Here is a 10,796-nt window from a genome sequence, read left to right as displayed (position 1 = left end):
AAAGATGCTGGATGGGATTGTGGATGGGAAGATACGGAAAAGTGTGGAGATGGAGATCGGAGAAGAGCAGCAGGGTTTTAGAAAGGGTAGGGGGATGATGGATGGGATGTTCACACCAAGACAGCTGGTGGAGAATAGGTTGGAGGTGTAAGGTGTGATGGCATTGGGATTTGTGATCCTGGAGAAAGCCAATGACACAGTCCTGAGAGCGATGGAGATGGCGACAACTATATGGATGGGAGTGCTGGAAGCAGAAGTTAGGTTGGTGGAAAAGATGTAAAAGGGAACAAAGGGAAGAGTTCTGGTTGGTCCTGGGATGTCTGAGTAGTTCAGCGTGAACATCGTTTTGAGGCAGGGAAGCGCTCTCAGCCTACTCATGTTTATAATGGTGATGGAACTGGTTAGCAGGAAGATAAGCATGAGAGGTAGTATGGGGAGGATGCTGTATGTGGATGATCAGGCTGTTGTGGTGGAGAGTGGGTGGGACATGCACGAAGTATTGGGGGAGTGGAAGGAGGCATTGGAGGAACATGGGCTGAAGAAGAGTATGGAAAAGACAGGTAATGTGGGTCAGGCAGCAGAGAACGAAAATAAATGAAGATCAGGTTAGAGGGGAAGGAGATCAGACATGGAAATAGGTTTGAGTATCTGGGAGGAACAGTGATCGGGGATGGTATGTCTGAGGCAGAGGTGTGGAGGATTTAGGTGGGTGCGCGAATATGCGGAGGAGGATAGAGGGAGTAGTGGCAGACAGAATGACATGAAGAAAATTGAAAGGGAAGGTTCTGATGTCGTGTGTATTGCCGGCTTAACTTTACGGTCTGGAGATGGTGGCACTGACAGACACAACAACAGAAGCTGCAGGTTTGTGAGAACAACTGGAGTGAAGAGGGTGGACAGAAAGAGGTTGGATGAACTGAGGGAGGAGATTGGTGCACAGATGAGCTTGATGGGGAGGCTGGTGAAATGCTGGCTAAGATGGGCTGGGCACTTGGTGCAGATGGGGGAAGAGAGAATGGCAAAAAGAGTGGATAGGTTGAGGGAGCAAGGTATGAGGAAAAAGAGGTATCCCATGGTTGAGATGGGAGGATTGTGTGAGGAGGGATTAGAACGGTAGGGGTGGTTGGAGAGTAGAGAGAGTTGGCCGACGACAGAGGGAGGTGGAGGACTATCGTGGTCAAGGCAGAGCAGAGGCTTGGTGCCATCAGACCTCACCCCTATAAGGGGAAGAGAAGAAGACTTTACAAAAGCATTTGATAGTGCGAACAGAGATCCATGTGGAAAATACTCAGACACTATAGAATATCAAAGAAGTTTGTTAAGATAATAGAAAAGATCTATGAAGGATTCAAATGTAATGTCATATGCAGTAACAAGATATCTCCTGCCTTTGAGATCATTACAGGGGTTAAACAGGGCTGCCTGTTGTCAACATTGCTATTCCTCCTGATACTAGATTGGGTGTTGAGAAAGACCGCAGACCAGAATCCATACAGAATACAGTGGGGCCCAACATGAACATCTTGAAGAACTGAGTTTTGTAGACGATATTTGCCGCAGACATGACAGGGTATACAGAGTAAGGTGACCAGACAAGACAGGATCGTGTCACAGACAAGATAGGATATACAGAGCAAGGTGACCCTTCAGCATTCTGCACAAGTGGGACTGGAAGTCAACATCTCAAACAGAAAGCATGCAAATACATACAATGGACACAGGATCACATGCAATGATTCAAACATTAAAGAAATCGGCAAATTCACATATTTCAGATCAATGATCAACACTACGAGAGGGGAAGATGCAGATGGTCTTCAAATAATACAAAAAGCAAGAGTTGCATTCATTAAGATGAAAGGAACATGGAAATCAAAGAAATACAGCAGAAGAACAAAGCTAATGATGTTGGGCATAAAATGAATGATTCTCTATGAATGCGAGTCCTGGAAAGTCACCAAAGTGGAATAGTTCATCTATAGCTGTCACAAGAATATCACACGAATCTTCTGGCCAGACCGGGCTAGTAAGAAAGAGGTAGAGAGGATAACAGGAAGGAGAAATTTCATAGAGGAATTCGAACCAAGAAGGAAATGCATAGGTCATGTATTACACATGGAGAATGACAACACAGTAAAAAGCACACTATGATGGAAACCCAGGGAAAACAGAAGGTGGGTAGGCCAAGGGGACCTGGCAACAAATTAATTATCTACCTGTATAAAACGGTGTGTATTTGTGTAGTATTTGTCTGTCCCCCTTCATAAGGACAATTTAAGTAGGATTTTAAAGGCCAGCCTTTTAACACGACTGTGTGTTCACTACGGTCTATTTCTCAGGATTAAAAAAAAAAACTAAAAAAAAAAAAACCTTTTTTTCAAAAGAGGAATTAAGTCTCTTCTTTTAGAAATGTAGACGGTGACTTACAAACAAGCCTCAAGGGCGGTGTACAGAAGCGTTTAAAATCGCTGCACGTGATGTGCAACAGGTGCAGAGTAAAATGAGTGTTCATTTACATCCGTAGGATGTCTAGTAAATAAAGAAGATACAAGCACACATGATGCTAGGCAGAGGTTTCAGACTTTAGCATGCTCACAAGGCTGTACTGTCAAAATAAAACCCACCAGAAGATAAAGGAAATGAAATCACATTTGTGCATGTGGCGATTTAAAATAATGCTTCTTGCCAAGAAACATCACATCTCCCAGTCTCCTTGAATATTTTGAATAAAATCATTCCAACCAGTCATATTTGATGAGCTTTTATACTAGTTGAAAAAAAACGAGAGACAAGAGTCACCTGGATGCAACTTGAATACATGGCACAAGACCGACAGAAATGGTGCGATTTCCTGAGGGGCACCATACATCATCCGGCATGAATGGATCATAACAAAAAAAAGCTTCTTCGAACACGACTTATGATCTACAAAATGATTTCAGGACAAATGACCTTTGACCTGTTCAACCCAGGAATGAAAGAGTTCATCTATGTATCGCATTCCATATTTGTGCCAAGTTTAGTCAAAACCCCTTCGGCGATTCACAAGTTACCGCGGTAATGAAATTTGCTATGCGTGCACACACGGATGTACGGACACACAGCTGGATGGACAACATAAAAATATAATACCTCTGGCACCTTCAGCTGTGGAAGCATAATAGATAAATATGAATAAACAAATATATAAATCAGTAAGTAACTAAGTGCACAGATGAGCACAGTGTCATGTGACAAGTTGGGGCCTAAAAAGAAGAAGAAGAAAAAAAAGACTATCAATCTGTCATGTGTGATGTAATCATTTACATTCAAATCATCAGAATCAAAAATGTGCATCATCACATGATATACATTTAGGATAAGTAACAACAACAATAGCAAGAGTTCAACAAAGAAAAGCGAGAAAATGGTGAGGCATACCTGTTGGTTGACGGACAGGTGTGGTGTGTACAGGAAGGGACCGAGTTCTTTGCACCGAGCCGTGATTACGCACAGAAATGTTACCAGATGGACCCCCAAACCACAATCCCTGGAATTAAAAGAACACAAAGTTGCTGAACGAACTGTCTGGAGGAAGAAATTTGACGTGCAGTTAATTTTTTTTTATGTATCATTTGTTTTCTTTTTTGAAAATGTGAAAGAAAATCAGAAGATAAACCAGAAAGCATCTCAAAATGCATAGCCTGTCCACATCCACTTTGTCCTCTCACTAAAAACTTGACGAAAACAACAGATTAAAAAAAAAAAACATACATTTTATTTATTGGTCTTCTCCATATTCTCAAAATAAAAGGTTTGCTGAAGATGAAATGACATAACCTCACATTGTAAAAAAAAAAAAATACGTTATGGCCCGGACGCGCGCGCGCGCACACACGCACACGCACACGCACACACGCACACACACACGCACACAACCCTGTCTCCTGTTGCATTGCAGATGGGCGAATAATGACGATCAGCACACATTTACACATACTGTATGTACAGTGTATAACGATTATCACTACACATTGTTCAACCTCTTAAAGAGACCACAGTGGAAAGGGCACCCAGCGTTTCCCATTCTCGTCATCATGGAAAATCAATGACGTGGTATTGGTGGGTGGGAAGAACTACGTTTGTTTATGTATTGAACTCGGGCGATATTTTGTATTGAATTAGTTAGACAGTCCTTCATTCCATGATGGAAATGTAAAGATATTTGTCAACACAACCACAGTGTCCCTCTTAGGCCTAAGCCATAGCAATAGTGTCGAATGGTAATCACATTATTCATAGTTACATAACATGAACATAACTGAGAACAACGAAACAAATATGTCGAAAATAAATCCTACATCTATTGCTGCCAATGTGACCACTTTTTGCAAATAACATCCTCAAAATTCATGAAGGTGTGTGTATAAACAGCATAATTTACACAAGAAAAAACACCAAATGGAAAGCAAAGAAGGTTTGAAAGGAAATTACATCCTAGGTCATCTCTGCCTATAAATGCCTGAATGTTTACTTTTGTTTGTTCAAAGCCAAGTTCTTAAAACAGAAAATGGAAAAAGAATCCATACATTGCATTTTAAATGATGCAATTAGTCTTCATGAAACACAACTAATCAATTCTAATTAAAGTTCATGAGTCTAAGATTTTCTTATATAAGCACAAAATTCCTGTCTTGTAAGGACCTGAAGGTCCCTGTGGTCTCCATCTTGTTTACCCCTTGTACTCCGCTCCATCCCTCTCCCTTCCACAGATCTCATGTCTATGTACCCCACTGTTTCTCCTTCCCTTTCTCGCCCCTCGTCTCATGCTCCCCTTGTTGTGTATTTCTGTGTTAGCTCTTATGCGAGCCTCGATAGTGTATAAAAAATATAAATTAAAAAAACACATACAGCTTCAGGGAATACAATGATGATCATTTACAAGACTGAGTGATAAGTACACATCTGATTAAATCAGAAACCACTCCACCTGGCACAACTTGTAACTTACCAGCCTGGTCTTGGAAACCAGTGCCGGGTTGCTGCCGGGACCTCGGGGAAGAGGGGGAGCGAGACCGTTTGGGGGTGCCACCATTCCAACTCGCCCACTGCCTGGCAGGCTGCGGTGAGGGGTGGGGAAGGGGCGTGATCCCCGACGTGCCATCAGCAAATTCCCAGCTCCTCCTGTTGCGCTGGGAAGCGAGTTTGACTGCCCAAATAATGGCCAACTGTAGGGAGAATAATCCATCAACATGTCAGATTAATAGGAAGCAAACAAATGCAAAGGAAAGAGCAAAAGAAAAGAAAAAACACAAAAGGGGAAACAGTAAAAAGAAAATATGTTTGCACAATCAATCATTGATTATGATAAAAACATTAGACAGTAACAATGATTAAAAAATAAATTAAACAGTGACAATGACAAAAACATTAAAACAGTGGCAATGATTAAAACATTAAACGGTGACAATGATAAAAACATTAAACAGTGACAATGATAAAAACATTAAACAGTGACAATGATAAAAACATTAAATAGTGACAATGATTAAAAAAATACCCCCGAGCGGGAGTGCCGGTCATCTGCCAGAGGTCGACAGAAGTAAAATCAAATTAGGGGCATCTATAATCGATTCCATGGCTCGTGGATCTGGTCGTAGAATGCAGATCGCCAGAACAGTCGGTCACTTCAAATAAATGATGAAGGAGACACTTTTCTGAATAAGTGATCCTGACAACAGCAGGTGCGCTTTAATGCCAATTTATGTGATACCTGGGGTTCCAGGAAATGGTCGGTAATATGGGAATTCTGGAATGTGATTATGATCGACCGTGTTGTAAACTCTCTCTAAAACGATCAGGCACCTTCATGTAAAAGTACGTATGGACTACATGAGGATGCAAGCGGTGTTTTGGAATTCAACAGGAATGAGTGGCAGTGAAAAATGAGTGATGCACTCATTCCAAAACACACGTGTGCAACTGAGTTGCATAACAGTGTCTGCACTCGTACCAAAATACTGTGTGCATCCGAGTCGATAACCAGTGATCGTAATGATCAATACAACTCGGCAGAACTCATATTTTTGCCTAACTCAAAAAAAGTTCAAAAAGTAACTCTGTGCCAGACTGGAATAGGGGCAGTTCATAAAGTACGTACACTCTACTTCCGGGGTTCAAAACCACCCACCCCCCTCTGTATGCAGGCTAGTGACCACCCACCCACCCCCATATCACATCACAATACTTGAAGATTACAACGAACTGTACATTTATCTCAAATGCATCAGTAATTAACTACGGTAATACAGTAATATGGAACAATTATTGATGTCCACGGATTCAACATCACGTCGAAAATGTTCCTGTGAACGGGGATATTTTTCCCCCTCGCGATGACGACAGGCTCACCTTCATCTTCTGAAACGCTTTCATGTAGTCCAACACCACTTTCATAAAGTATGTATGCAGCAGTCGTACCACCCACCCACCACTGTACGCAGCTCGTACGCGGGCTTTAAACCACCCACCCCCATCATTTTTGTATTTACTTTATGAACGGCCCATATGGGGCAAAAATATGCATAAATTTGCGCAGGACCCGGAGCATCTTCAGAGATTGGCACCGGCCTCCGGATGACCACTTCAAATTAGCACCGGACATGTAAGAATCAGAGCGAAGTTTGAAGGGCTATAAAATCGGAACAAGAGCAAATTTCAAAAAAATGGCTCGTGTTCTTCTAGATAATAGTCCATAGTATCTGAATCAGTAATAACATTTGATCTCTCTTGATAAATGAGGGAGGAGATACAATTTGAAATTGACGATTTTCGCAACTTTGACAGCCTCGTGACCTTGACCTCGACCTTGGACGACCTTGAAAGTTATATCGTTGTGCATGTCTCATCGACCTCTATCCATTCCACTATTGGTTATTTGTCTCCACTCGGTTTGATTGTGGACGGACGGACTACGGACGGGCGGACAAACTTCGAGACTGGCTTTATTCGGTCATCTCTACTGAGATGATAGAGATGACCGAAAAAAACATTAAACAGTGGCAATGATAAAAATATTAAATGATGGCAATGATAAAAACATTAAACAGTGGCAATGATAAAAACATTAAACAGTGGCAATGATAAAAACATTAAACGATGGCAATGATAAAAACATTAAACGATGGCAAAGATAAAAACATTAAACGATGGCAATGATAAAAACATTAAACGATGGCAATGATAAAAACATTAAACAGTGGCAATGATAAAAACATTAAACAGTGGCAATGATAAAAACATTAAACGATGGCAATGATAAAAACATTAAACGATGGCAATGATAAAAACATTAAACAGTGGCAATGATAAAAACGTTAAACAGTGGCAATGATAAAAACATTAAACAGTGACAATGATAAAAACATTAAACGATGACAATGATAAAAACATTAAACAGTGGCAATGATAAAAACATTAAACAGTGGCAATGATAAAAACATTAAACAGTGGCAATGATAAAAATATTAAACAGTGGCAATGATAAAAACATTAAACAGTGACAATGATAAAAACATTAAACGATGACAATGATAAAAACATTAAACAGTGGCAATGATAAAAACATTAAACAGTGGCAATGATAAAAACATTAAACAGTGGCAATGATAAAAACATTAAACAATGACAATGATAAAAACATTAAACAGTGACAATGATAAGAACATTAAACAGTGATTATGATAAAAACAATAAACAGTGACAATGATAAGAACATTAAACAGTGATTATGATAAAAACATTGAACAGTGACTATGCCAAAACATTCAACAGTGACTATGATAAAAACATTAAACAGTGACAATGATAAAAACATTGAACAGTGACAATGATAAGAACATTAAACAGTGACAATGACAAGAACATTAAACAGTGGTTATGATAAAAAGATTGACAATGATTAATAGAAATTAAACAGTGACTATGATAAAAACACTGAACAGTGGCAATGATAAAAACATTAAACAGTGGCAATGATAAAAACATTAAACAGTGACAATGATAAAAACATTAAACAGTGACAATGATAAAGACATTAAACAGTGACAATGATAAAAACATTAAACAGTGACAATGATAAAAACATTAAACAGTGACAATGATAAAAACATTAAACAATGACAATGATAAAAACATTAAACAGTGACAATGATAAGAACATTAAACAGTGATTATGATAAAAACAATAAACAGTGACAATGATAAGAACATTAAACAGTGATTATGATAAAAACATTGAACAGTGACTATGCCAAAACATTCAACAGTGACTATGATAAAAACATTAAACAGTGACAATGATAAAAACATTGAACAGTGACAATGATAAGAACATTAAACAGTGACAATGACAAGAACATTAAACAGTGGTTATGATAAAAAGATTGACAATGATTAATAGAAATTAAACAGTGACTATGATAAAAACACTGAACAGTGGCAATGATAAAAACATTAAACAGTGGCAATGATAAAAACATTAAACAGTGACAATGATAAAAACATTAAACAGTGACAATGAAAAAGACATTAAACAGTGACAATGATAAAGACATTAAACAGTGACAATGATAAAAACATTAAACAGTGACAATGATAAAAACATTAAACAGTGACAATGATAAGAACATTAAACAGTGATTATGATAAAAACAATAAACAGTGACAATGATAAGAACATTAAACAGTGATTATGATAAAAACATTGAACAGTGACTATGCCAAAACATTCAACAGTGACTATGATAAAAACATTAAACAGTGACAATGATAATAACATTGAACAGTGACAATGATAAGAACATTAAACAGTGACAATGACAAGAACATTAAACAGTGACAATGACAAGAACATTAAACAGTGACAATGACAAGAACATTAAACAGTGACAATGATAAGAACATTAAACAGTGATTATGATAAAAACATTAAACAGTGACAATGATAAAAACATTGAACAGTGACAATGATAAGAACATTAAACAGTGACAATGACAAGAACATTAAACAGTGACAATGACAAGAACATTAAACAGTGACAATGACAAGAACATTAAACAGTGACAATGATAAGAACATTAAACAGTGATTATGATAAAAACATTAAACAGTGACAATGATAAAAAAATTAAACAGTGACTATGCCAAAACATTAAACAGTGGCAATGATAAAAACATTAAACAGTGGCAATGATAAAAACATTAAACAGTGGCAATGATAAAAACATTAAACAGTGGCAATGATAAAAACATTAAACATGGCAATGATAAAAACATTAAACAGTGGCAGTGATAAAACCATTAAACAGTGGCAGTGATAAAAACATTAAACAATGACAATGATAAGAACATTAAACAGTGACAATGACAAGAACAGTAAACAGTGACAATGACAAGAACATTAAACAGTGACAATGACAAGAACATTAAGCAGTGACAATGATAAAAACATTAAACAGTGACAATGATAAAAACATTAAACAGTGACAATGATAAAAACATTAAACAATGACAATGATAAGAATATTAAACAGTGACAATGATAAGAACATTAAACAGTGACAATGATAAGAACATTAAACAGTGACTATGCCAAAACATTCAACAGTGACTATGATAAAAACATTAAACAGTGACAATGATAAGAACATTAAACAGTGATTATGATAAAAACATTAAACAGTGACTATGCCAAAACATTCAACAGTGACTATGATAAAAACATTAAACAGTGACAATGATAAAAACATTGAACAGTGACAATGATAAGAACATTAAACAGTGACAATGACAAGAACATTAAACAGTGACAATGACAAGAACATTAAACAGTGATTATGATAAAAACATTAAACAGTGACAATGATAAAAACATTAAACAGTGACAATGATAAAAACATTAAACAGTGACAATGATAAAAACATTAAACAATGACAATGATAAGAATATTAAACAGTGACAATGATAAGAACATTAAACAGTGACTATGCCAAAACATTCAACAGTGACTATGATAAAAACATTAAACAATGACAATGATAAGAACATTAAACAGTGATTATGATAAAAACATTAAACAGTGACTATGCCAAAACATTCAACAGTGACTATGATAAAAACATTAAACAGTGACAATGATAAAAACATTAAACAGTGACAATGATAAAAACATTGAACAGTGACAATGATAAGAACATTAAACAGTGACAATGACAAGAATATTAAACAGTGATTATGATAAAAACATTAAACAGTGACAATGATAAAAAAAAATTAAACAGTGACTATGCCAAAACATTAAACAGTGGCAATGATAAAAACATTAAACAGTGGCAATGATAAAAACATTAAACAGTGGCATTGATAAAAACATTAAACAGTGGCAATGATAAAAACATTAAACAGTGGCAGTGATAAAACCATTAAAGTGGCAATGATAAAAACATTAAACAATGACAATGATAAGAACATTAAACAGTGACAATGATGAGAACATTAAAGGTCCCCTGACATGCAAAAGTACTGAAATTTCATTAATATATGTCTTCGAGGAGTTTTTAATCGTGATTTCAGATCTGACAGTTTTTTCACAATACTCGTTCTGTAAAATGTAAAATTAAAAAAAACAAACCTCTTCGGGAACGCCCCTAAAAATTCTCCTGAAAGGGGCGTAACCCACATGACGTCAACTGCAGGATGACAAAGGCTGCACATCAATTACTCGGGTTGGTGGTCTACGTGATTATATTGGCTTGC

The 10,796-nt window shown here is 37.1% G+C and overlaps 1 protein-coding gene and 1 long non-coding RNA gene across 4 annotated transcripts in view; one reads left to right on the top strand and one right to left on the bottom strand.

The window, feature by feature from the left end:
* Positions 1 to 10,796, bottom strand: part of LOC147022570 (protein Smaug homolog 1-like) — a 112,890-nt gene that overhangs the window by 17,351 nt on the left and 84,743 nt on the right. For both annotated transcript variants that reach the window (XM_085887267.1, XM_085887268.1), the window contains exons 14-15: positions 4,991 to 5,207; positions 3,421 to 3,529 (exon numbers count right to left, since the gene is read on the bottom strand). In XM_085887267.1, the coding sequence (XP_085743393.1) occupies positions 3,421 to 3,529; positions 4,991 to 5,207 (326 nt within the window). The remainder of the gene's footprint in view (positions 1 to 3,420; positions 3,530 to 4,990; positions 5,208 to 10,796) is intronic.
* The window catches only part of LOC147022573 (uncharacterized), a 96,073-nt gene that overhangs the window by 81,961 nt on the left and 3,316 nt on the right, over positions 1 to 10,796 (top strand). The gene's annotated exons all lie outside the window — the stretch shown is intronic.

Source organism: Eptatretus burgeri, chromosome 7, assembly GCF_056783735.1.
Source record: "Eptatretus burgeri isolate ZD-2024b chromosome 7, Ebu_testis_v1, whole genome shotgun sequence".
Taxonomy (NCBI): Eukaryota; Metazoa; Chordata; class Myxini; order Myxiniformes; family Myxinidae; genus Eptatretus; species Eptatretus burgeri.
This window is presented reverse-complemented; position numbering and strand designations above follow the sequence as displayed.